At 54.3% G+C, this 25548-nt stretch overlaps 10 protein-coding genes across 10 annotated transcripts; 5 read left to right on the top strand and 5 right to left on the bottom strand.

Moving 5' to 3' along the window:
* Window positions 1-267: 267 nt before the first annotated feature.
* On the top strand, window positions 268-1125 carry MYCGRDRAFT_15548 (uncharacterized protein; the record flags this gene model as incomplete). The annotated part of the gene is made up of 1 exon (XM_003850644.1): window positions 268-1125. A coding segment is annotated over one exon (858 nt), but the record flags the coding sequence as incomplete, so codon positions are not given.
* A 5199-nt stretch (window positions 1126-6324) lies between these two features.
* On the bottom strand, window positions 6325-7137 carry MYCGRDRAFT_45196 (uncharacterized protein; the record flags this gene model as incomplete). The annotated part of the gene is made up of 1 exon (XM_003851122.1): window positions 6325-7137. One exon carries the CDS (start codon window positions 7135-7137, stop codon window positions 6325-6327), a length of 813 nt encoding a protein of 270 aa, XP_003851170.1.
* A 1854-nt stretch (window positions 7138-8991) lies between these two features.
* Window positions 8992-11668, top strand: MYCGRDRAFT_94447 (uncharacterized protein; the record flags this gene model as incomplete). The annotated part of the gene is made up of 4 exons (XM_003850645.1): window positions 8992-9245; window positions 9410-9929; window positions 10003-11499; window positions 11597-11668. 4 exons carry the CDS (start codon window positions 8992-8994, stop codon window positions 11666-11668), a joined length of 2343 nt encoding a protein of 780 aa, XP_003850693.1.
* A 1086-nt stretch (window positions 11669-12754) lies between these two features.
* PATPA2401 (proteasome regulatory particle subunit) lies at window positions 12755-14150 on the bottom strand (the record flags this gene model as incomplete). Its single annotated transcript, XM_003851121.1, has 3 exons — window positions 12755-13254; window positions 13380-13766; window positions 13825-14150. The coding sequence occupies 3 exons, from the start codon at window positions 14030-14032 to the stop codon at window positions 12755-12757; spliced, it is 1095 nt and encodes a 364-aa protein (XP_003851169.1).
* A 610-nt stretch (window positions 14151-14760) lies between these two features.
* Window positions 14761-16473, top strand: ENO1 (uncharacterized protein; the record flags this gene model as incomplete). Its single annotated transcript, XM_003850646.1, has 4 exons — window positions 14761-14800; window positions 15000-15190; window positions 15249-15588; window positions 15644-16473. The coding sequence occupies 3 exons, from the start codon at window positions 15010-15012 to the stop codon at window positions 16431-16433; spliced, it is 1311 nt and encodes a 436-aa protein (XP_003850694.1).
* Window positions 16474-17053: 580 nt separating this feature from the next.
* MYCGRDRAFT_45223 (uncharacterized protein) lies at window positions 17054-18190 on the top strand (the record flags this gene model as incomplete). Its single annotated transcript, XM_003850647.1, has 1 exon — window positions 17054-18190. The coding sequence occupies one exon, from the start codon at window positions 17054-17056 to the stop codon at window positions 18188-18190; it is 1137 nt and encodes a 378-aa protein (XP_003850695.1).
* Window positions 18191-19084: 894 nt separating this feature from the next.
* On the bottom strand, window positions 19085-20083 carry MYCGRDRAFT_94450 (uncharacterized protein; the record flags this gene model as incomplete). The annotated part of the gene is made up of 1 exon (XM_003851120.1): window positions 19085-20083. The coding sequence occupies one exon, from the start codon at window positions 20081-20083 to the stop codon at window positions 19085-19087; it is 999 nt and encodes a 332-aa protein (XP_003851168.1).
* Window positions 20084-20888: 805 nt separating this feature from the next.
* On the bottom strand, window positions 20889-21836 carry MYCGRDRAFT_94451 (uncharacterized protein; the record flags this gene model as incomplete). Its single annotated transcript, XM_003851119.1, has 1 exon — window positions 20889-21836. One exon carries the CDS (start codon window positions 21834-21836, stop codon window positions 20889-20891), a length of 948 nt encoding a protein of 315 aa, XP_003851167.1.
* A 1256-nt stretch (window positions 21837-23092) lies between these two features.
* On the bottom strand, window positions 23093-23464 carry MYCGRDRAFT_18390 (uncharacterized protein; the record flags this gene model as incomplete). The annotated part of the gene is made up of 1 exon (XM_003851118.1): window positions 23093-23464. A coding segment is annotated over one exon (372 nt), but the record flags the coding sequence as incomplete, so codon positions are not given.
* Window positions 23465-23967: 503 nt separating this feature from the next.
* On the top strand, window positions 23968-25347 carry MYCGRDRAFT_73969 (uncharacterized protein; the record flags this gene model as incomplete). Its single annotated transcript, XM_003850648.1, has 4 exons — window positions 23968-24070; window positions 24126-24158; window positions 24211-24977; window positions 25042-25347. The coding sequence occupies 4 exons, from the start codon at window positions 24034-24036 to the stop codon at window positions 25345-25347; spliced, it is 1143 nt and encodes a 380-aa protein (XP_003850696.1).
* Window positions 25348-25548: the final 201 nt, after the last annotated feature.

The raw sequence follows: 25548 nt of genomic DNA on the forward strand, positions 1-25548 counted from the left end.
TCCAGAAGTCGCTAGCAATCGACAGCCATTCTCACGTCTTGAAGAACCATGGCCACGGGATATTCGACCGAGGAAAGCATGGCCGAGCGAGCCCTGTCCGCGACAGCTTACTCAGTCGAGCACGCGATCCGAGATCACGCCGGACATGACAGGCCTCACCTTGAACCCCAAGTACCGCCTCCCGATACACCTCGACTTGCAGCGACACAGAACGACTCCGCCTTTGACTTGGATGACTTTGCAAAGCAAGCGTCCACGAAGAAGGGCACCGTTCTCTACCTCGCTTATGGCTCCAACCTATCGATCGAGAAATTTCGCGGAGCTCGCGGGATCAAGCCATTGTCACAGATCAATGTCCAGGTGCCGTCATTGCGACTGACATTCGATTTGCCTGGAATCGCCTACAATGAGCCCTGCTTCGCCAACTCTGCTCGACGAGACTCGAAGAATGATCATCCCAGGAACGATGCCACCTCCGAGAAAACGAGACTGCTAGGAGAGAGATCACGCACACGGGGATACAGGAAAGAGGCGTGGCACAAAGGCTTGATTGGAGTGGTATACGAAGTGACACCAGAAGACTACGCACACATCATTGCGACAGAAGGAGGAGGCGCTTCATACCATGACATCGTCGTAGACTGCCATCCGTTCGCGAGCTCCGATGTACATCATCCTGTGCCGCAAGTCCCAGCAACACCATCCTTCAAAGCACATACCTTATTTGCACCGGCAATTCCACCTGGCGAAGAACCGCCGACAGATGGTGGCCGTCTGACACGTCCGCGACCTGGCTATGCCCAAGCTTCAGCGAGATACCTAAAGTTGATCACAGATGGTGCTGCGGAGCTGGGGCTTCCTATGGAGTATCAGCGGTACTTGCTTGCCATCAGACCCTATCGTGTGACGATGGTGAAGCAGCGCATCGGGCAGGCGTCGTTTGCAGCTCTGTGGATGCCATTGGTATTCCTGTTGTTCGGTCTGAGCAACATGTTTTCGGACAAGAATGGGAAGGTTCCTGCTTGGATTACAGGCCTGCTGGCATTCATATTCAAGGCGGCCTGGAGGAGTTATGATGTTGTGTTCCTCCCAGTCTTCGGTGATGGTGAGCGGACTATTGGGGACGAGGAGGAGGAGGAAGGAAATCCAATATCCGATCGTGCGAGTGATGCTAGCGGATGTGAAGCGTGTGAAACCTTGGAGAAGACAGCAGGGTGAGCATGAATGTAAGAAGATTCCGTTTCGTCAGTCCAGCATGTCTCTCACATCACTCTCACATCACTCTCACATCACTTCTCGTATCACTTCTCACTCCTAAATCCTCATATGCACTGTCGGGCGTGTTCGCTGCCGCGGGCTTTGGTTCCTGCCTCTTTCGCTGTCAGGCTTAATCAGGCAGAAACACGCGAAGACTGAGCAAATCTCGGACGAACCTCAAAACCTCATTTCCAACTTCACTTCACATTTCTTCTCTTCTCATCGCCAACGCGATTCGAAGCATGGCCCGCCATGGCTGCAATATCACTTGAGCATATTCACAGTCAGGAGTCAATCAACGTCAGCCACGGATTCTCCAGCGATAGCGCCGACTCACCACGGATTCCCAACTCTTCAGTCACCGCGACAACTGCACCTGCACCTGCACAGGTCGGCGACGGCCCGGAGGAGCGCGTACAGGATTCTCTGCAGCACGAAGTGGTCCCCCAAGCAGCAGAAGGCCAGACTGCGCAGGGAAGAACAGCGCAAGAGATTGAAGACGACGAGTTGTACGGCGTCACACCTGAGCGCACTGGCCAATACCGGGCATCACAGAGACTTGCGGCCAGTCAGCATCGAGAAGAGCCCGTTGGACTTCATGAAGATCCTCACCTGAATGCAGACACCGATCATCGAGCGGATATTCACACTTCACGCACATCGAATGCCACCAGACAACGTATTCCGATAGCTGCGCCTGCAGGTCATCTTCACGCGCAAAGATCGTCGCAAGCTGGACCCGCCAAGCACGTGCCCGGAAACCCGCGTCCCACCAGCAGTCAGGACCAATCGATCACACATCCTGAAACTCCAAGCGACGTAGCCGCAGAAGACCTGAGCACAGGCGCTGCACTTCAGCCGAGCGCAACTTCACATACCAGTGTAGCAGTCATGACGAGCGGGCCATCAACTCAGTCTAAAGGCAAGCTCCGGTCGGCAGGCAGTGCTGCAGAGCTTCTCAGAAAGCGTCGTGAAGGAAAGGCAGCGGATGCCACTCCATCGGCGGCATCAAAGGCTACCGTGTCGAAATCCCAAGCTGCACCAGAACGTGCTGCAGGGCAGGGCAAACAGGCCGCCAGGAAGAGCATCGCTCGCGGCAAGGGAAAAGAGGAGACACAAAGAAGCTCATCCCCAAATGCGCGAAATCATGCACCTGCTGTCTTCGATAAATCCCAGATGAGCTCGGTGGGAGAAGCCCAGGCAGCTCAAGCGGGAACATCGAAGCAGAGGACTAAGGACTCTGCTGCCCCTGAAGCTCCCGAGCATACCAGGCAGGCGATGAACAAGAACAAGCGGTCCAGTGAGGACACATCTTTGAACTCTCGACAACAGAAGCGAGCGAAAGTGGCAGCAGCGGATGATGCTTTCGAATTTCCTGGCTCGCCAGAGTCCGAGATGGATAGGCAGAAAACGAAGAAGAAGCTGACTGGCAAGGCGACTTTACCGCCAAAGGCGAGCAAATCACAGCCAACCAAAGCCTCCAAGAAGCCTGCAGCGCGAAAGAAGTCTATCAGTCAGCCAGCTGCCAATGCTGATGATGGACAGGGAAGGCAAACGCGGTCGAAGGCGAAGAGGAAGGCCGAGCCTGCTGGCATTGAGGAGACTGCCACCAGATTGGCCGATGACGACCTGGAAACCGACGATAACAGGCCTTTACTCGAAGAAAGCCAGGCTGTGAAAAGATCCACGAAGCTCAACGTCAAGCCGCTTGACATCGTGAATCAAAAGCAGGCGCAAAAAGGCGTCAACGAAACTGCAGACGATGGCGGTAGAAGGGCAGCTGCAAAGGTCCTGATCGAGGTGGGGGCCCAACTTGACGACATGGAAGTGGATGACGCTGCTGGTTACGTGCAGCCAGATGGTGACGATCAGGACTACAACGATGCCAGAGGTAGTCCAGCCGTCCCTAGCAGGACACAAATCAGACCCGGAAACAGCCAGGAGGCGCCCGTGGTACTCTCGGACGATGACAAGTCGAGCAGTCTCGACGGTTTTGAGCTCGAGGAGCCAGATCAGACTCGAGTCGTTCGCGTCAACTCCGCTACTCGCACTGCACATCTACACACTCCTGCGCCAATCCACTCCAGCCCCCCACTACCGTCTGGCTTCGTGACTCGTGACGTGCCTCCAGGGACAGATCGCACTCGCAAGACCCAAATCATTGGGTTCGGTCAAAGTGGCCCACTCAACCAAGGTTCAGCGCCCAGGAAAATGCTGAACGAGGAGAATCTGCGTCACACCGAAGCAGCCGCTCCAGCCAACTTACATGGTAGGCGCGTGAAAGGACCGTCATCGGTAGCAACCACGATTCGAACGACCAAATCCCAAGCTCCGGTTGCCGCGAGCAATGTCTCGAACCACGTCGTTGACGCTCTAACAGTGCTGGGTGGCAAAGTTCATGTATCGGCTACTCCCTCACTCAGACCAAGGCAGAGCACACATCAAATCTCTGCGAACGTTCGCCCAAGTCAAGGTGCTGCAAGCAACGATCAAAGGCCTTGGAACGTTCTTGACGAGCACCACGATCATGGAAATGGCGACGACTCTGAGACATTTGTACACGGAGAGTCGCCTCAAGCGCCACAAGCACCGGTGGGCATACCACGTACCGCATCTCAAATAACAATGCCACCCCCTCAAGCCAAGAAGCCGGCCTCGACTGAAGACTTGTCTGCCAGCCAGGCTGGCCAGGCTCAAGAGCAGAGAGGGATGGTTGTCGAAACAGGACCAGTGATGACGACCAATGCTACGAAGCGCCAGCTTCCCACCGAGACGCCGGCTGAACATCCACCAAAACGCCCGAAGACCGGCATCTCCGCCGGGAATCCTGAAGTGCTTGCTCAAGCGGGCAATGGTAACGATGCATTGGTCGTACAGCCCGTGTCCAAAGACGCTGTGCAGAGTCAGCGCCCAACGAGCACAAGGAATCGTGCGCCAGCGGCAGCAGCAGTTCTGAAGAACGATCAATCGGATCACGAAGATCCTGCATCTTCTGTACAGCCTGTTTCTCAGGACGCTAGGCAAATGCAGCGCACAGCCCATCCGAACATGCGCTCGATAGTGAAGACAGCCATTCCGAAGGATCCTCTGCCTGCAGAGCATACTTTGCCTGAGGAAAATACTTCGCTGGCAAAGACTGTGCCACCGGTCAAAAGTGTTGCCTTGGCCGTATCTCATGCGTACGATGCCACTCATGAGCAGAGGCCGATTCCCGCAGATGCCGTTGTTTTCTCGCAAAATGTCGTACGGACGAACCGAGCTTCGCCTGAGAAGCCTTCCTCGCTCGCCGTTACTAAGCCAACTGTACAGGCTGTCCACACTGGGAAGCCTTTCTCACAAGACAGATCATTTGCGAAAGCTTCCTCGACCGTCGATGGGACTTTGCTGCCGGAGAGCACTCGGCCCACGAAGCATGCCTTGGCCGGAAGATCCGCCCATGTTGCAGAGCTAGAGCAGCTAGATGACTCTATTCCCGCTGAGAGGTACGCATCGCAACCCAAGCCAGTCCGGCGTGTCTCATCGAAGGTCGCGAGACAGTCGTCCAGGGGATCACAGCCTACGGTTGATGTTGGCGGCAGTCCTCTTGCTCCTGGTGTGGAGGTTGACCATCGAACGACGGCTCTTGAGAAACACTCGCAGGAGACGTACCGGCTACAGACTGAGGCGGCACCAACCCTGCACAAGAGTCGTCATCGCGCTCCAATTGACGTTTTGCAACCAGCACTCGTTGTGCCTAATTCTGGACAGCCGCCTCGCGGCCTTGAAGTGATTTCGAGCAATCGGAAAGCACTTCCGGCTGCTCCAAACACGAAGTCGACAGCCATCAAATACGTCAAGTTCAACCAAGCCGAAAGTGCCAAATTGCTGCAGAAAAGTAGCCCACATTCGGATGATCCATTTAGCGCTTCGCAAAAGTCACGAAGCCGGAGTGGTCGAAATGCTGAGAGCAACAGTCGGAGTCGCGACCAGACCGGTAGCCGCGAGCGTGACACGATTACCGGCAGTGCCAGCAACTTCGACAAACAGATGAGCAGGTTGCGTGATCACAAGTCGACTCCTCAGTCGACCGCAAAGAAGGAGCCACCAAAAGCGGACTGGGTCCAAGACGCTCAGAGCGTGTCGAGAGCGGCCGAAGTCGACATGCAATCGATCGGGAGGCGGGCAGGTATGCAGTTGAAGACTGGAAATACCAAGTCAAAGAGCAATGAGGATGTGCTTGCTGCGAAGATTGACGCAAGTATTGGCATGCTCTGCGACGCCATCCATTCGACGCGGAGACCAGTAGAAGATGAGGAAGAGGAAGAGGAAGAAGAAGAGGCAGACGAAGAGGATCCCGACAAGACGCTGGTCAATGAGAGTGAGAGTGGCGATGAACCTCCTTCTCGGAACAAACAGCCACAAAAAGCATTCAAGCCAACGAGCAAGTCTCTGCCGCCCAAATCTCGCACTCCCTCGATTCCATCCTCCTCGGGGTCTGACTCTTCAGACAGCAACGGCGGCGAATTCAAGCCGTGGAAGAAATCTCTCAAGCCACATCAGAGGAATCTCTACAAGAATCTCGTCAACATCGCCCATCGTCTGACGCAGTATCTTGCCGACCAAGAGACCTCTACCGAAGTCATGATGGACGAGAATCACCGTCAACATCTGCGATTGCTTGCGCAAGAGGAAGCTGAGACGAAGCAGCAATTCAGGAACATGAAGAAACACCTGAAGGAGAAGAAGAAGGAGAAGCTACGGATGTGGCAGGGCTGTGAGAGGAGTTTGCAGGAGACGCTGGATTCGTGGGTGGAGAGTTTTCAGGAGCAAGGAAGACGTGTCAAGGAGCAGGAGGCGGAGAATCGGAATTTTGAAGAGCTGCTTAGGAGGGTGATGTGATGGACATCGGTCAGTGTGGTGGCGGCTCAAAGTCGATGCTGGAGAGACAGTAATGCTGGAGCGACAAGCGGTAACATGTCTAGACGGCATCATATTAGGGATTATAGGTTAACCATGAAGGAAGACAGAATGTAACGAAGTCTCCGTCTGAAAAGTTTCATGCTCTGATGGCGAAGAACCAATCAGATATCACGTCTCCTGCTCTCCACCATATTTCTCCACAAACGCCCTCTCCTTTCCATCCTCCCACCCCTTTAAACGCCTCAGGTCCTCCAAATCCGGCCTCCACCTCATCTCCACCTCCCCGAAATAATTCGCCTCCTCCGCTATCTTTTGAAAACCCACTCCCTCGAACAATTTCAGACTCCCCACATTCGTCTGCTGCACTTTGACCCGAAGAAATGCCAATTCTAGGTTGGCTTCCTCGGCCAGCTTCTCAGCTGGAACACTAGACTGATACTCTTCTGCAATTCCTCGCCAGTGCGTGAGAATATACTCCAAAAACACAAGCACCGCTGCACGACCATAACCCTTCCGCTGCTGCTTCTCATTCGCAATCATGAGTTCAATCTCTCCCACCACTCTTCGTCCCTTCCCATCAACATCCGACTCATCATCCTCACCCTCCTCAGTAAGGAAAAGATTAACATCCCCAACCATCCTCTCCGGCGCATCGTCCACCCCAGCCTCAACGACTTCCTCCGGTGGGCGCCTCGATGGCGGAAGAGGTAAGCAAATAATGAACGTCAATTTATCCCCGTCGGAACGCCAGCTCTGCTGCATGGCGTATTCTTCGGAGAGGGAGAGGGGTTCGGAAGCGGTGGCTGAGAGGAGAGTAGGGGAGAGCATCCAGGTGTGGTAGGTTGGGACGTGGGAGGGGGTGTAGGGGACGAGGAGGATTGAGGGAGTGGAGAGGGCTGGTTGGTGGAGGGTTGTTAGTTTGGCAGTCAAGGAGGGGAGAATCGGGATTGTGAGATTACCTGTTTGGGCGTTGAGCTTCATTTTGAGAAGTCTGGAGTGTGACTGGACAGACAGGCTTTGCCAGTTGGATGAAGATTATTCAAAATTTCCATGCGTGGCGTTTCAGTCTTGATAGTGATAGTCAAAGCGGTCCGAGAGGTTGCAAGATTTGATTACTTGGTATAGACGGGAACCATTCATGTTTTGTGAAGCTTCAAGGAAAGAGCTGTGTAAAGCATTCGCGAGAAAGTGAGGTATCTCAAGCTCACGGACTAAGCCGAATTGGGCAGTAGGAACTCATATGGTACGTGCTCGGCTGTCATGAGGTAGAGGCACTCTGTGAGCTGATATGCAACTATGAGTAAAGCAAGTTGCCCTCGAACTTACCGAATTTCTTGACTATCAAAGAAGTGGACCAGCGCACTGAAAGCGTTGTTGTTCGAGTGCGGCCGGATAAACTCCGGCAGCGGAGTTGCGGGGACCTGACGGGCAGCCGAGTTCCACCTGCAGTCACTCATCACTTATGCGGTAGGGTAAGGAAATCGATTTTGCGCAGGGACACTTACACCTCGCGCGCGGCAGACATCGCGGTAGTATCGAAGGCCCGTGACAGAGCATGAGCCGCAGTGATAAGTCCCATTGGACAGCGATACGATTTTCTGTGACAGCCGGTTTACCAAAGCCTGACGACGGCACTGCGATGGCCTTGTCGCTGGCAGTACCGGTACGGAGACAATGTGGAATCCTGCCGCGAAGTGGAAGAGACGTTTGAGGGGAGGGGAGGTGGCGGCTGAAAAGCACCTGCGGAAGAGATATCGTACAAAGACAAGGTGCAAGGCACGCTGCAATGTGGTCCTATGTGGCGATACTTGTTCCGACGTGGCCGTGTTGAATGCGAGTAGTCTGGCTGCACGCCTTTCTCACTTTCAATCACTTCCGATCATGTGGCCCGGCAGTCGCAATGCTCATTCCCGCAGTATCACTCCTGCTTCTCCTGCCGCAAAGACATTGGAGCGGCGCCTGGGGGAAGCAGAATCGAGATCTGGAGAAGAGAGGAATATAGGCAGAGGATCGGCGGCTACAATACATGTCGAAAGAGGTACACGTGGGACACGATACGAGACAGTGAGCGGAGGACAGTGATTAGGCGACATCAACAAGGTGGATGTGAGTGGATGACGAGAGCGAGTGACCTGACGGCGCTGATGCGACGGTACCTTATGGACGTTGGCTGCAGCCTCTGTTCGGACCTCAACAGTCTCCTCCAGCCTATCATGACGAAGATAGTATTGGAGGTGCGGTAGGTTCTTTCATTTTAGCATCAAGCGGAGCTCTTCGAAATTCTCACTTTCCACGACAGTGAGGCTGCTGCTGCCTACCAAGTCGCGACTTGATGCGGTCGCGACTTCACATTTGCTCGTTCTCTAACTTCTGACCCTTCCTCTTCTCTCGACAGACTACGCCTCCCTCGTCGACACAATCCGCCTTCACTACTCACCACAACTTGTTGGTCACCTTGCTCAAAGCCATTCGAAAAGTTGCACCACGCCGAGAATTTTCCCAATCTGCACCGCCTCGCCGACCACGAGATCCGTCGCCTTTGCTCACGAGCCATTACCTCCGCTACCATCGTCCCAGCCCAGCCCTCACGCAGTCCATCCCACAGCCGGCTGGTCACTCCAGACTCTCCTTTAACCAGTCCCTCGACCTTACCACTTCGCTACTACACCACCTTCACCTCCGTCGAACTTGCACCAAGGCGAGATCGACTCGTGCACCATCGGGATAAAGCAGTCCACCCGGCGATCGATTGCTCAGCCGGGCAGGCTCTTCGTCGACTAGCCCCTCGAGTGTGCTCCCAGCAGGGTGGTCATCACCTTAACGGCGGTCCTACAAATGGAGAGTCTCGACATCAACTCCTCCGACTTCGAGGGCCTCGACGATGTGAACGGGGATGACATCTTCGCTCCAAACGCCAACATTGGCCAACGTGTGGCTGCGAAGATCATTGCGAACCAGGCCATCGATCGCCCGCTGTCGAAGAAGAACGCGCGAAGTGTAAAGTTTGCACGCGGTGCACCGAAGACACGCGAGGCTCAGCAAAGCGTTACAGTGATATGGGACGCGTTCTGCGCTACAGTCAAGCACGAGTGAGTTCACACCTCTCCTTGCACCGCAAATCCCGTGATCCTGCCTCTCCTTGAGCCTGCCTCTCCGTACCTGGCAGAGCTGGCTCTGCCAGCTAGTCCCTTTACCTTCCTTTGAAGTCACCAGTGCCCAGCGAGCGGCTCGATGAGATGCTGACCACTCATAGTCCCAAAACATGCCCGTCTGGAGAATTGATCCTGCGATTCATCGACACCAGAGCCAGAAGCACTGTACCCGGTATCAGAGGCAAGACTGCTCCGTCCCTCTCCGTGGTTCGCGGCTTTTGGCGACGCCTTATCGACCTCCTCATCTTCCGTCATGAAGACATCCGTCAGCACTACACTCCCTACTGGGTCAATCGCATTGGCATGCATCTCGATCAGCTGGCCACCAAGAAAGACCTCGTGCGAGGCTTGTGGCAGAAGCGACAATGGCTTGGTTTCAAGGTCATTCTCCGAATGGCACAGATCTGGATCGATCGCGCTATCGACGAGGGCTGCATCTCGTGGGATCGGACTCTTCTCAAGCTCCTTGGCGTTGTGCTACAGTCGGCGTGTTCGTCTCGTTCTGGAGATATCGCTCGATCTACGCTGTACAAAGGCTTGGAGTGCCTGTGCTGGAAGCATTTGCAACTCACGATCAAGGACCCAGACCAGCCGCTAAGCGTGCAGAATCTGACCCTACAGGTTACGCTCGCATACACCAAAGGACACAAGTTGGTATCTCTTCCTGTGGTAAGCGCGACACCCAGCTGACTAGCTCTGCTACAGGAACATTCTCAACGACGACACCGACATCTTCATTGAACCCTTGGAGCACCCTGGTCAGAGTGTGGTCTGCGTCATCAAGCTGCTGCTCATTATTGCCCTCAGATTCGGCCGTGTGAACCATACCTCTTTGGCGGACCTGTTGGCCGAGGCCTCGGACAGATTTGACAAGTCAGTTGTGTGGAAATATCCGGAAGCGCCCGTGCTGTGCCAGATCGCCCGCGGGACGTCGACATTGGCCTTCGACAAGCCCGCGCATCAGAGTCAGATTCTTCACGCTGTGCAAGAAATGGCACTGACGGCCGGTCTTCTTGCCCCAGTCGACACTCGTTCCATACGCAATGGCTCTATTCGCGACGCCGCCTACTTGAAGAAATCCATCAATGGCGTCTCGGACCGGGTCACAGCATTCGTTGCCAACCATACCACCAAGGCGCTCGACAAAGGCACCAATCAGAACTATATCGGTCCACTGCAGCAACCAATATTCAACATGAGGGCAGAGGACCCCTTTGAGAACCGCCTGGCCCCAAAGTTCTCTGACACGCCTTTCAGCAAGGACACCAAGTACTCAACTCTGCAGATTGACTCGTACATGGACCAGCACGGCATGGACAAGACCAATTTACTGGAGCGAGCCAAGGCAGGCAAGCACATGAAGCAGGCTGCCACTCAAGCTTGGATGGAAGAACAGAAAAATGCAACGGTGACAGAACCAGCGCCCACGAAGCCGAAGAAGCAGGCTTTGCGTCAGCAGACCACGAGCGAGATCAATGTAGTCAAACCGCCAGCGAAGAAGGTCAATACCGCAACTGGCTCCGAGAAGTCAACGAAGTCCTCATTGTCTGTGAGTGCTCGGCACACAATTCCGGAGGACATGCAGAACATCGACCCGCGACTGCTCTTTGACGACATGCAAGATTTAGAGGTCAATGAAGAAGAGCTTGGCTACATCTGCGACATGATTCAGCCCGTGATCAGCAACGATCCTGTCACTGGGCCTACAGACCAGGGAAGCGAGGAAGATGTAGATGACGAATCTATCGAACAAGCTCTGGCAGATGAGGTCTTGCAAATCGACATGGCAAACTCTGTTGGCCCGGCCGAGACAGAAGCACCATCCCTCCTTACTGGTAATGCTTTCGTCGACAAGTTCGCGGCGATCAACGTGTACCGGCTGAAGCGATCGTTTGACAGCAATGATCCCAACATCGTCGCCAAATACATCCCCACTGGCAACAGCAGGGAGCCCCCAACCGCATACCTCTACTATTGCAGCAAGTGTCCGTATGGAAGCCGCTGGCAAAATGTTGTTGAGTCACATGAGGTGACCTGTGGCGGGGACGACCACAATGATGAAGACGCATCATTGGTCAAGACTACTAGTACCTTCGACTGCCACTACGCTGATTGCGGCAAGTCGTACACCAAGGTCACCAGCTTGCAGTCACACATCAGCACCATTCATGAATTCAAGCCGAAGACCTGCGTCCGATGCCCCGAATCCTCGAGCGTCATCTACCACACGCACCTGGAACTGCAGAAGCACACAAAGAACGCTCACGATGGCTTGGAGCAGCCGACAGTGTGCCCTCAGTCCGCTGAATGCGGCAAGACAGAGGCTTACACCAACAAGACCGCTTTCAAGTTGCACATGAGATCCGTGCACAAGAAGACACCCCAGCAGATCGAGAAGCTGGTCCCACGCAAGAAGACTGTTCGGAGCAGCAAGAAGAAAGCTGCGATGATGAGTGACGGCGAGGAGGACGACGCAACCCCATCCCAGCCCAAGAAGTCCCGCGGTGTCAAGAAGTCGAGCAAGAAGTCTACGCCACTATTTGTGGACTCGGACGATGATGGCGAGAATGATTCTCTGGCTGACCCTTTTGCGACCCCGACCACCAAGCGCAAGCGCAACGCGAAGTCCAGCGACAGCGGCACAACCGGCCCCTCCACCAAGCGCGCACGCAAGTAGATCGATGCTGCTGCTACCTTCGAAGACTGGTCCCGCAAGAGTTGCTGCTGCAATGCAGGCCATGTACTATCTGCCAATGCAGGTAAGCTGTCGCAGCCAGCTCTCATCGTGTCCATGGATGCTGACATTTGTGCAGGCATATCACACAACATTCTAAGACAAGCGAGAGCAAGGACGGGCATTCAGCACAACAGCACAACGCAACATCTCAAGGAAGGCAGTTGACTGTGGGTTCGAAAGTGTAGCATGCCGAGCACGGGAGCATGTATCGCTGATAGCCTAGCTGTACCATATCATAGCTACTCCATACTAATCACATGCGGTATCGCTCTGCAACATTCGGTGATAAGTCAACCAAAGCGCAACCCTCCAACAGGTAAGGTAAGACAGTGTCCTGCGTGGTTGCCCGTCTTCATGATCGTTTCCAAGGCGCGCCCGGAGTCTCGAAGTAGCTGCTATCCGCGTGCCACCCTGCCGTCTCCATGCTAGGCGCGTGCGACGAATGAGATCACTGTATACTGTACGGTGCAGTCCGCTGGCTGGCATAGCCGACATTTGGTGAGCTGGCTCTGACAGTGTGGCATGATTTGGATGGTGTTTCGATAGTACACTTCTCATAAGTCTACACCGTCATCGTTGTTGCTAAACGAGCTCCTCGTTCGCCCGCTAGTCTTCCACGGCACCGATCTTCTCCAGCCTCCGACGAGCAGCAGTACCACCTCCAGCCCCACAGCGACCACGCACAACACATTGCGCTCATCGTCCCAAATCACAATTTGGTATACTCCAATTTCCCCTCGAGTTTCTTGCTCTCCGCCACCTTCCTCACCGCCTTATTGAAGTCGTCCTGGCTGACGCTCTCCCGATAGTCCTTGATCGCAAACAGTCCCGCCTCAGTGACCACGTTCCTCAAATCCGCACCGTTCAGCCCATCACTCATCTTGACCACAGACTCGAAATCAATCTCGCCATCCTTCTGTACACCCGCCGCATGAATCTTCAACACCTCCAATCGTCCCGCCTCATTCGGGAGCGGAATCTCAATTTTGCGATCGAGTCGTCCAGCGCGCAGGAGAGCAGGATCGAGTGTGTCGGGACGGTTGGTGGCCATGATGATTTTGGTCTTTCCGAGATAGTCGAAACCGTCGAGTTGGTTGAGGAGTTCCATCAACGTGCGCTGGATTTCACGATCGGCGGAAGTTCCTTCGGAGAAGCGGCGGCCACCGATGGCGTCGATTTCGTCCATGAAGATGATGCAGGGTTCGTGTTCTTTGGCGTAGCCGAACATTTCGCGGATGAGACGGGCGGATTCACCGATGTATTTGTCGACGATGGCGGAGGAGACGACTAGGTGGTGTTAGTAGGGAGGTAGGAGGATGTATGGGAAGACATACCTTTGAGGAAGTTGGTTTCGAGCGAGCTGGCGACGGCACGTGCGAGGAGTGTCTTTCCTGTGCCAGGCGGTCCGTATAGTAGCACACCCTTTGGCGGCTTGATGCCTACTCTTAGGAAGAGCTCTGGGTTCTTGAGCGGCAATTCGATGACTTCTCGCAACTCTCTGATTTGGTCGTTGAGACCACCGATACCTCCGAATGATACCTGTCCGGGATCCTCCAGCGACATGTTGTAGACGAGCGGGTCGACCTCACGAGGTAGCATTCGCATGATTGTAAGTGTGGTCATGTCCAAGGCGACACGCGTACCCTGCTTCAACTTTGCCTTGTCAACCTTTGATCTGCATCCGACGACATATCGCGGGCCTGATGAGGCTTTGACGATGACTGTTGTTGTTGTCAGCAGGTTGTCCAGATGGCCGTCATCCACCAATCCACCACTCACATCGCTCTTCATCCAGCTGTTTCAGCACCTCTCCGATGATTTGTCCAACGCTTTGCAGCGCCTTGATGTTGTCCTCTGATACGTCAAAAGCATGTTGTAGGTCCTTGATCTCTAATCGTAATGCCTTGAGCTTTGCCTCCCATTCTCGTGAATCCAACAGCTTTGTCTTGTACTCCTCCAGCGCGTGATCTCGCTCCGGATCACTCATCGTGGGAGAGAGAGGTGTGTGATGGATTTGTGTGGATTGCGGTGCTCGTTGAGATGTATTGCGGCGGTCGAATGTAGTCGTGCGTTGTACGGATGAAGATCGTGGTGATGAGGAAGATGATGGCGAGGATGTAGATGGATTCAAGACCAGAAGCTCTCACATGTGCTCAGGCACGAACAGATGCGCCATCATCACCTTCCGGGAAGCTAGCTCGCTCGGGCCAGTCCGCGCGGGAAGTGTGGCCTGAGGCAGCCATCTTTTTTGAGCTCCAACAGAAATCCGATTCGACTGGTCCAGTGATCAACCTCACTCTTCTTGCTGGCAGCATATCGAGACGACAAGCCATGAATGAGCCGAGACATCCATACTCACGGGTACCTTCCCGATCGTAGCCATACCAACGTCCAATGTTACGAAACCTTCCACAGCCTTGCTCGGGTTTGTCCTCCGATCTCGGCGTTAAAACAGTAAAAGTGGTGAGCAACAGCACTGCAATAGACGATGCCATATCGAACAATATTGTTTCTTGATGCACTCATTTGAACAAGTCACGCCAATGAGGGATAGTCCGTTGGGACAGCACACGAGTTATCGGGCCGCCGCATGGTAACGATCAGGGTCCTAGGTATGATGTTGACCTTGGTGGGGTGATTGTCGAGCTGGAGGGGTGAGGAAAGGAAACTCGCCGAACGTCCAAAAAACAATTTCTCAATCAACAACACCCATCTCCTTCTCTCTTCTACACAACCACCTCACACAACACATCAGGTATGCATATCATGAACAGCGTCACTCTTCTCCTTCGCCGGGTGAAGACGGCAGCCACGACCTCGCACTTCCCACAACCTTCCGACCATCGGGACAGATCGTCTTGCGGTGACACCAGGCTCGCCAACAATGCCATCTTCACTTCACCATTGCGCCGCCTTCATTCTCTTGACCACCACTGACGGCGATATCTCTTCAGAACCATCACCATGCCTATCTCCAAGATCCACGCCCGTTCCGTCTACGACTCTCGCGGTAACCCCACCGTCGAGGTCGACATTGTCACCGAGACTGGTCTCCACCGCGCGATCGTTCCGTCCGGCGCTTCCACCGGTGCCCACGAGGCTTGCGAGCTCCGCGATGGTGACAAGAGCAAGTGGGGCGGCAAGGGTGAGCACATGAAAGAGACGAGACACCTCACTACAACATCCTAACACCCTCCTCCAAGGTGTCTCCAAGGCTGTTGCCAACGTGAACGACAAGATCGCTCCAGCTCTCATCAAGAAGAACCTCGACGTCAAGGACCAATCCGCTGTCGACGCTTTCCTCAACGAGCTTGATGGCACCACCAACAAGACTGAGCTCGGAGCCAATGCCATCCTCGGTGTGTCTATGGCTGTGGCCAAGGCTGCCGCTGCTGAGAAGCGTGTCCCGCTTTATGCCCACATCAGCGATCTCGCCGGTACCAAGAAGCCATACGTCCTCCCAGTGCCGTTCATGAACGTGCTCAACGGTGGCTCGCACGCCGGTGGACGTCTCGCTTTCCAGGAGTTCATGGTCGTCCCATGGTGGGTGGATCGCATACACAATCACACATTCTGACACGACTAACACCTCTTTTAGTGAAGCTCCCACTTTCACCGAGGCCATGCGCCAGGGTGCTGAGGTCTATCAGGCGCTCAAGTCTCTCGCCAAGAAGAAGTATGGCCAGTCTGCCGGCAACGTCGGTGACGAGGGTGGTGTTGCTCCTGACATTCAGACCGCCGAGGAGGCTCTCGAGCTCATCACCGAGGCCATCGAGTCGGCTGGCTACACCGGAAAGATGAAGATCGCCATGGACGTCGCCTCTTCCGAATTCTACCGCGATGGAAAGTACGATCTGGACTTCAAGAACCCTGACAGCGACAAGAGCAAGTGGGTGACATACGAGCAACTCGCCGACCAATACCGTCAGCTCGCGGCCAAGTACCCCATCGTCTCGATCGAGGATCCTTTCGGCGAGGAGGACTGGGAGGCATGGTCATACTTCATGAAGGATTCCGAGTTCCAGCTTGTCGGTGACGACTTGACTGTGACCAACCCAACCTTCATCAAGAAGGCCATCGAGACCAAGGCTTGCAACGCTCTCCTTCTCAAGGTCAACCAGATCGGTACCATCTCCGAGGCCATCCAAGCCGCCAAGGACGCCTACGCCGCCGGTTGGGGTGTCATGGTCTCCCACCGCTCCGGTGAGACCGAAGATGTGACCATTGCCGATATCGCTGTGGGTCTCCGCGCTGGACAGATCAAGACTGGTGCTCCCGCTCGTTCGGAGCGTCTCGCCAAGCTCAACCAGATTCTGCGCATCGAGGAGGAGCTTGGTGACAACGCCGTGTACGCTGGCAACAAGTTCCGGACCGCCGTCAACTTGTAGGTGGTGTCGTAGGGGTGAGAGGGTGTGTGACTCATGGGGTTGCGGAGCGAAAAAGCGAAGCGTACTCGAAAGAAGTAGATGATCTTCTCCGGCATGGCGGATAGCTATTGCTCTTACATGACGAATGAACAAAAAGACCCATGCATTGCATAGACAAAGTTTCAAGCATACTCTTGGTACAGTCATTCTTCTCGCTCGTGCCTGAGTTCAAGGTAGTGTTGTCTACCTAATGGTATGCTGCCTGTATGCAAAGAAGACTCCTGGGCTATATGACGATTGCGGCGGCGACGAGACGGCCGCGTGGTTGAAGTTCAAGTGCGGCGGTGGGTGTTGATTGCGGTCAAGTCGCATGCGAGATGACTTTGAGGCTCATGCCATAGTCCTCCGAGCTCTCTCCGAAGTACCTCCGTTGGTGCTGGGACGTGCTCACTTCCTTCCAGACATCACTCCTCCAAAGGTCCCTCCTCCTCCTACCTTAGGTTACCTTACAAACTCATAAACGTCGACAAGCTTCACTGATACTTCCGGTCATGGGACTCGCAGCTCGTCTTGCATTCTGATCCACACGCGGTACAGAACGTCACTCCCCATCCAAGCAGATCGACAGCGTCCAGCATGACATGTCGACCATCGATCAAGAAACACACATCTTCATCACAGGAGGCTCAGGCTTTCTCGGACAGTACATTATCAAGGCCATCCTAGAAAGACATCCCAAATGGAGAATCACCGTCCTTGACCTCGTTCCTCCTCCCCCTGCTCTGCTCTCTGTGATCCACAACTTTCACCATTGCGACATCACTTCTCCCTCCTCCCTCACAACCGCCTTCTCCACTTGTCCCATTCCGCCATCTCTAGTCTTCCACACAGCCGGCTGCATCCCCTCCGGTGCTCTCCGCTACAGTACCTCCTCCACTCAATGGCAAAAAGTCAAGAACATCAACTACCACGGCACTCAAAACGTCCTCTCCGCCCTCCTCGCCTCCGGCTGCACCCGCCTAGTCTACACATCTTCCTGCACCGTCCTACAAGATGACCTCCTCAACTCCCACCCCAACACCACCGAGTCCATTCCCATAGCCGGTCGCGCAAGCGTACACTACGGCCGCTCCAAAGCGCTCGCAGAGTCTCACATCCTGAATCCCAACCATAGGAAAAACCACGCCCTACTCGCCTGCGCTCTACGACCGTGCACCTTAATCGGCAAAGGCGACACAGCCGTCATGAAGCCCATGCACAGCCTCATAGCCGAACGCTCCACGAACTTCATCCTCGGCAAAGGCGACAATCTCTACGACTTCATGTGTGTCGAAAACGCCGCGGACGCACACCTCCTCGCGGCCGAAAATCTCTTGTCATCCAACCCTACCGCAGCGGGCGAGGTTTTCTTCGTCAGTAACGAGGAGCCGGTGTATTTCTGGGACTTCCTCGCAGCGGTATGGGCGGGGTTTGGGCATGTTCCCGCTTGGAGGATTCATGTTCCGTTTTGGTTGGCGTTGGTGTTTGGGTTTTTGGCGGAGATGATTGGGTGGGTGGTGGGTGGTGGGGTGGCGATTAGTCGGGGGAGTGTGAGGGACTCGGTGAGGACGGGGTATGCGGATTGTGGTAAGGCGAGGAGGGTTTTGGGGTGGGAGCCGAGGGTCAGATTGAGAGAGGGTGTGAAGAGGTGGGTTGAGGGTTATAAGGAGGTTTTGAGGGAGAGAGAGGAGGTAAAGAGAGACAATGGAAGAAGCGGAAGCGGCAAGAAGGAGAGATGATGGGAAGATGACTTCAGCTGAAAACGAAACTGGGTAAGTGTACATTCTTGAAATATGGCAGCACAACCTGCTAGACCATCTGGTCACCCGCGGCCCAATTCTCGGAGCGGGATCAAATATCTGCTCATTTTCGATCCCAATCCTCCACAACCTCAAGATCCGGCAAAGTCTGTGGCAAGGTACAGCGATACCGCGAAATGCACGCTCTTGCGCTGGTCTTCCACCAAGTCGATCGAACACTCAAACTTGCCGAATTTCCAACCTTACATCAAGAATTGTCGACATCCCACACCACCCTCGATCAGACAGCTTCAATCCTCCCCAGACCACTGTGTAGCCTCATGAACTGGTGGTCTACTTTTCCCATTATTGCAAGATGTCTTGTCTGTATCGCGTTTTGTGGAGTGTCTTGGATTTTTATCCCTGAGCATGTGGATTCATAGGGCTTTCAACTTTGTTCCGCAGTATCTGCAGAGATACATCGAAAGAGAGCGAGCTCACAAACTTGAGGAGCCGAGGATAGAAGAAAGGTGGACGTTGAGCACTGTGCACGATCACGCTCCTTCTGCTTTCGACAAATGCAGTCTCTTCTCCCTCCCGCCATCAGCATATACGTATTAAGCAGCAGTCGACGGACATGGGAAATGCATGGCTGAAGTCACAAAAGGCCGTACGGTATGCTAATTCATCTGGTCTAGAGCACAATTCTCGCTCCCTGGAATCGGCGACTTCTCAAATCGTGGAAAGCCACAGCCTTCTGCTTCCTCGAAAACCCAAGTCTTTTTCGCGAGAACCTTGTTCCATGAGCCGTTCCGGAAAGCAACGGCATCGTTGTCGGACTTCGGATTGTCGCTCTCGTTCGTGCTGAAATCGTCCTCCAAGTGGTCTTCATATTCACTCCAACGGACCAAAATGAAGATCCCACATCCTCATCGCGCGCTCTATCAAGGCCGCCACGAAAAATCTCCGATCGATCGCGAACAACGCTCTTCTCAGAATGTCGCCCTCCACCCCAATCCCATCGAAGGGGTCATACCCTCCTAACAACACCCTGAACTCCCGCCTCATGCGAGTCGCATCCATCTGCTCGCCCGCATGCTGAGTGAACCAAGTTGTGGTGGCGACGATCATCTGTATCCAGATGACGCGGACGCTTTCACTGTATGCGTGGTCGAAGTGGCGGAAGGTCAGCCGAGGCAGCTCGCGAAGGATGGATGTATCGATCAGGACTGACGGCGTGGGACGCTGGGTTCGAGGAGAGACAGTTGCTGGAGACGGCTCGATGTTTGCGTCGAAAGTCACGTCTGGGTCGAGCTGCATCGGAGAGAAGAATGCGCCTTGAGGAGAGACGGGCAGGGGCTCGGCAGCGGGCGGCTGAGGATTCGCGCCGCGAACAGGAGCTGCTGGGATGCCGGCGTCTTGTTCGGGAGTTCCAGGAGGAGATGGGAGTGAGCGCTCGCCGAAGTGTTGCCTACGCCAATGCTCGTAGCAGAAAGAGCACCGAGCATGGTTGCAGAATGGTCTGTCGTCTTCTTCGATCGATTTGAGATCACTGTCCTGGACCAGCTCTGGTTCGCCTTCATCCTCGGACTCAGACTTGGTCACATCTTCATCGTCGAGCTCCTCCTTGTTCTCGTCCTCGCCGTCGAGCTCATCATGGCCCTGACTCTCGGCGCTTGGCTCGTTTCCATCCTGGTCCTCGTCCTCGGGTCCATATTCCGCCCAAACGTCACCATAAAGCTCGCGGTAAACCTGGTCCGGGTCATCAGTCTCGTCGTTGGGCTGCACTTCCTCCTCGAAGACCGGTGTCAAACGTTCAGCCTGGGGAGCGGTCAAAGCTGGTTCGAGATTGCTTGAGTTGCGTCGGGTAGTGTCTTTGGCAATGTTGGCCATGACTGGAAATGGTTCAACGAAGGCCTCTGGGTCGAGTTGCCGGTGCAGTGGAGGTAAAGTATAGGGCGAAGAAGACGAGAGAGGAACGACCGGGCGTCCAGTTGTAAGGTGTAATGGTGTGAAGTGTCGTGTCGTCGAAAGTGTAGTGATGTGTATTTCCAAGAATCATCTCGACCGAACTCGTAGTCTTATACATGGCGGAGTGCAGTGTTGTGTGTCCAGCGATGTCTTGCAATATGTCTCTCGCCTGTATTAACTTCAGAAGGCTTCGTTACGAAGCAAAGTCTCAGATGCATTGTTTTGCTGATGCAGAATCTTCACTTGCAAATGGTAGATGTCTTGTTTCCCTTAACACGAAACACTGTCTTGGATGTCTTCGAATCACAAGACCCAAGATGTGACCGACGTTCACTCTTGCTCAAGCTGTGGAGCGGTAGACAGTCGTCTGATTGACAAAGAGACGCTTGGAAATTGCTTCCGAGGCCATGGCAGAATCGTGAATATGGAGAGGAGAAAGTGCGAGGTGGCGCCCATCGGCCGGCAGCAGAGAAGCAGTGATCTTAGCAGAACTGAGCTCTACCAGTCGACTACAACTATAGTTCAGGCCTCACGATCTGTTCCGATGCTGTAGCCAAATGTGCCCTTTCGACTTTGTACTTGCCATGCTTCATGGGCTTCCCAGTGCAGTTAGATCGTTTCATACAATGTAGAGCAGATTGATCGCATGGTGCGATTCTACCTCGATCCAAGCGCTTGCTCTCCTCTCCTCTCCTACCATTTATCCTCACAGTCAGCTATCGCGTTGTCAGACGTCCATCTCTGCCACATCTTCCGACTCGTACTCTTCCAGATCCTCCCCCACAATTATGGCATGCATCGCCCTTCTCACCTCGTCTACCTCCCACAGGTCCTCGGCACAATCTCCCAGCATCCTGATCAATCCCCTAGAGTCTCGTCGAAACTGGATCCACTCCAACACACCGACGCTCGGAAAGCGATGTTCGGGCAACCGCCTCAGCAGCGAATCAAGCTGTTCTCTCATCCACCACAACTCCACCGTTTGAAAATGATGCGTCGACAGCCAGTCGCGGAATTCTCGCCCGATGAAGTCCCATAATTCATACATGCGGGCTCGGACACTCTGGTGGTAGTGTGGCCGCATGTAGAACCTCAATCCATCGCAAAGGCGAGAGGTAAGGAGTGCCCCGATATATACGTTGCGCGAAGCTCCCGGAGGCGTGATGAACAAGACGCGCGGCGAGGATGGGAGGATCTGACCAGGTCGAATATTGGCCATGCTGCGGTTGAGAATCAAAGCGACTTGCCGTCTGCGAGGTGGCAGTAAGAGTAGGTGATTATCCACGTAATCATCCTCAGCGCCACCGTCGTCGTCTTCCTGCTCTTCTTCATCATTATCCTCCCCTTCTCCGTAATCATCAACATCATCTTCATCTTCATCTTCTTCTTCTTCTTCTTCTTCTTCTGCGTCGGCCTCACCAGGAGGGAAAAAGACAAAGCGACAATTGGGACAGTCGTTGTGCGTGGCCAGCCACTTGGTAATGCATTTGCGGCAGAAAAAGTGAAGATGCACCTCGTTGCAGACCGTCATCACTGGTTTTTTGAAGGCGTCGCAGTGGATTGGGCAGCCGGTTCCTGAGCCTGGCTCATCGTTGGGCACATCGACGCTGCCTTCGAGTGTTGGAGCAGGGGTGAGACCTTCGGCCAAAAAGGCGGCTCGGCTAGGGAATGCCATGTGAGATCGGAGATGGGTTCCGTGTAGTGTTGGGAGAGAACGAGAGTGAATAAGGTAGATGTCAAGTAGACAAGGCTGAGAAGAACGACCGGCGTCCAGACTGGAAGTGTTTTGGAGCGAAACTCTTGTGATCGTTCGGCAGAAATGTACACCGAAGAGAAGATGTAAAAGCAAGCTGGGAAAGAACGACCGGCGCTCGGGTGTGAATTGTAGGAAAGGAAGGTAGTGTGGAATGAAATGGTAATGCTGTCTGAAGAAACGGAAGCCCAACTGGCAAGCAACGGGGTCTTATATACGCCAGTCCGCAATACCAGCCATGTCTCTGAGCCTGTCTTCAAATCATCTCGGCGAGTCGACCCGGCGTCGTTGGCGTAGAGACACTTTTATATGCATTGTTCCTCAACCCAATTTTCGAGGCGTTTCCGCCAGAAATAGCCCGAGGGTGATTCAATCGTGTCGTGTAGCCGAACAGCGAAGTGCAAGGTCTTGAAAGTGGGTACCATTGCCAAGATCGAAGTTGTGGGTGTGAGCACTCCTTCGCGTTGAAACAATGTCCAGAAAGCGGCAAGCACAAAGACAGTCTTGCATGCCAGCTATTCCTAAGCTCACGTTTGTAGCGGTGGACATTTGTCGGTTGGCCTGTTATCGGTTGGCATGTGCTTCGCAACTCAAGCCCTCGAACGAAACGAGTGTGACCATTTCGTCAACGGTCGCTGCATCTGATCGGTGTCGACGAATGATCGTCTGTCGTCTCCTCGAACGATCTGCAATCAACGATGCAATGGCAAAAAGATGTTGTCAATCGCGAGAATCGGACTCGCATCTCACCTGAGCACGGGTACAACAGGATTTCTCGCGGAACGTGCCCCAAGCGTGAGCCCTCGTGCGGTGAATCCTAACCATTGGACCAGATCGACTGAGCAGAGTCTTGATATATAGCTGTCCTCTTTGGTGGGTGGAGGTACCTTTGTTGAAATGGATTGCGTGCGTGGATTCTATCGAGCATTTCGTTCTGTAGACCGATGGATGCGGGCATTCGGACTCGTTGGATACGAATCATGTGCTACAGTCAGGTTCGATATCGACCAGACAGCCGACAGCAGCGAATCCAGAACTCTAGTGGGCTTGCGATGATTTGTGGCCTGTCGGTTCGAGTCGATATTCATTCAAGGCAGCCCTCCAAGCATCATGTCTTCAAGTAGGTCCCACCTCTTTACAATCTTCTTCTCCTTCGTCTCCTCCTTCGTCGCCTTTCCCTCCTTACCATCCTTGCCATCCTTCTTATCATCCGCACACCCACAATCATAAAAATCCCCAATATTCGCACAATCAAACTCCTCCTTTTTCAAACTCTTGTTGACCTCGTTATGCACATGACAAGCCCACACGGCCGCCGCACTCCTCGAGCTCGTCTGCGGCGGAAACTTCTTCAAGATCTCGCCGAAATGATTCGCACATTCTCCGCATGGATAAAGTCGTTGGAAGAGGTAGATGTAGTCCTTCAACGCCTTGCTTTCGTCTGGTTTGGGCGTGTCGGGGAATTGTGCCATCATGGTGTGGAAGAGCTTCCATGACGCCCGTCCGAGTTCGGCTTTGATCGTTTCGTTGCCGAGTTTGGGAGCGATGGCGACGGAGGGTTGTTGAGTCGTTGAGAGGGCCGGTGAGAGGACTGCTTCTGCCGTTTTACGCAAGTAGGATGGTTCACGAGTTTCAAGGGGTTGATCGCGGAAGGTCGAGATGAATAGAAATACTGCGGCGCATGTGAGCATCGCCAGCACCGAGAGGGCGTAGATCCGGCGTGAAGGCATCGTGGAGGTTGTCTGTTGAGGTGTGTACTGGTAACAAGATCTGTTCATGGCATCGTGAAATATCGTGGTCGTCGTGGTCGTGGCCGTCGTGTCAAAGCATCATCATTCAAGGAGAAGACTGATCGTCGTCGTCGAACAAAGGGAGAAGTCGACGTCGTCTTGGCCTCATCTCGAAGCGCGTGAGATCGACATTAAAGCATGCGGGATGGGCCGCCCTCAAACTGGACTCGGGCACTGCGAGATCGGCGTTATGGGGTTCGATTTTCAATGCCCGAGATATTCGCTGACTGCACCGGATCGATACATATATTCTTGTTTGTGATCTTCAAAACCTGTCAACAACGTCGACCAACACTTTTCAATCAACAAAGTCACATCATACCGCAGCAATGTCGTCGTTCCCACCACCCGTCGTCAACACCATTGGTATGTCTACTCGCTCCGAACGACGCCGACGTGACCAACATACTGACAACCACAGACTGGGACGACATCGGATTTAAGGTCAGAGAAGGTACGTTTTCCCACAATCACCTCCTCGAACAGCCACTGACTCCCTCACTCAGTCAACGGCCACATCGAATCCACCTACTCCGTCAAGACCGGTCAATGGACGCCTTCCAAATTCGTCTCCGATCCCTTCCTCCGCCTCCACGGCATGGCCCCCGGCCTCAACTACGGCATGCAATGCTACGAAGGCATGAAAGCCTCCCGCGGTCCATCAGACAACACCATCGGAATCTTCCGCCCTCAGCAAAACGCCGAACGCATGCAACACTCCGCGTCCTTCGTTTCGATGCCGGAGATCCCAGTCGAACACTTCAAGCAATGCATCCACCTCGCGGTCTCGTTGAACGCCGAGTACGTCCCGCCGCACCGCACAGGCGCAGCGATGTACATTCGCCCGTTGCTGTTCGGATCATCCGCGCAACTCGGCCTCGACCCGCCGGAGGAGTACACGTTCGTCGTCTACGTGATGCCCACAGGCGTCTACCACGGCGTGCATCCCGTCGCAGCATTGATCCTCGAGGACTTTGACCGCGCCGCTCCCGAAGGCACCGGGTCCGCCAAAGTCGGCGGCAATTACGCGCCCGTTCTGCGACACAGCGGCAAGGCGAAGAAGGAAGGCTTCGGCATCACACTGCACCTCGACTCCCGGACGAGATCGGAGATTGATGAGTTCAGCACGTCGGGGTTCATTGGTATCCACGGCACGCCCGAGGAGGGATGTACGGTTGTTGTGCCGGATAGTAAGAATGTGATCAAAAGCGTCACGTCGGATAGTATTTGTCGGATCGCGGAGAGCTGGGGTTGGAAGGTTGAGCAGAGGCCGGTATGTTGATGGTTCCGTCCGCGGGTCAACAATCCCTCGACTGCGGATTCCTGACGTCTTACAGATCAAATACGACGAGCTTCCCAAGTTCACCGAGATTGCCGCCGCCGGCACTGCTGCTGCTCTCGTGCCGATCAAGAGCATCACGATGCGCTCCAAGGGCGACACTTTCGAGTACCAGGGTGGTGGAGATGAGCCTGGTCCCGCGGTTGTGAAGTTGCTTGCGCAGCTGAAGGGACTTCAGCAAGGCAAAGTGGAGGACACGTTTGGCTGGGTCGAGGCGGTGCGGGAGTACAAGGCTGGAGAGTATGCTACTGATGGAGCTGGGAAGACAGGTGTGAACGGCAAGACTCCGAGTGAGTTGCCTTGAGGGCGGGTGAGAAGGAAACAGGGAACGATGTACATGATGTCGGGATGTGAAAACTGGTTCTGTTACAGGAAACGAATTACCTGCGACGACCAATACAGCAGACTCAATGAGAACTCGCTGAGAGCATGAACGAGCTGTTGCAATGCAAGCAGTCGTCGCGTTTCAAACATTTCGCCGCCCGTTCAATCCTCCTCCTCGAAG

This window comes from Zymoseptoria tritici, chromosome 7 (genome assembly GCF_000219625.1).
Source record: "Zymoseptoria tritici IPO323 chromosome 7, whole genome shotgun sequence".
NCBI lineage: Eukaryota > Fungi > Ascomycota > Dothideomycetes > Mycosphaerellales > Mycosphaerellaceae > Zymoseptoria > Zymoseptoria tritici.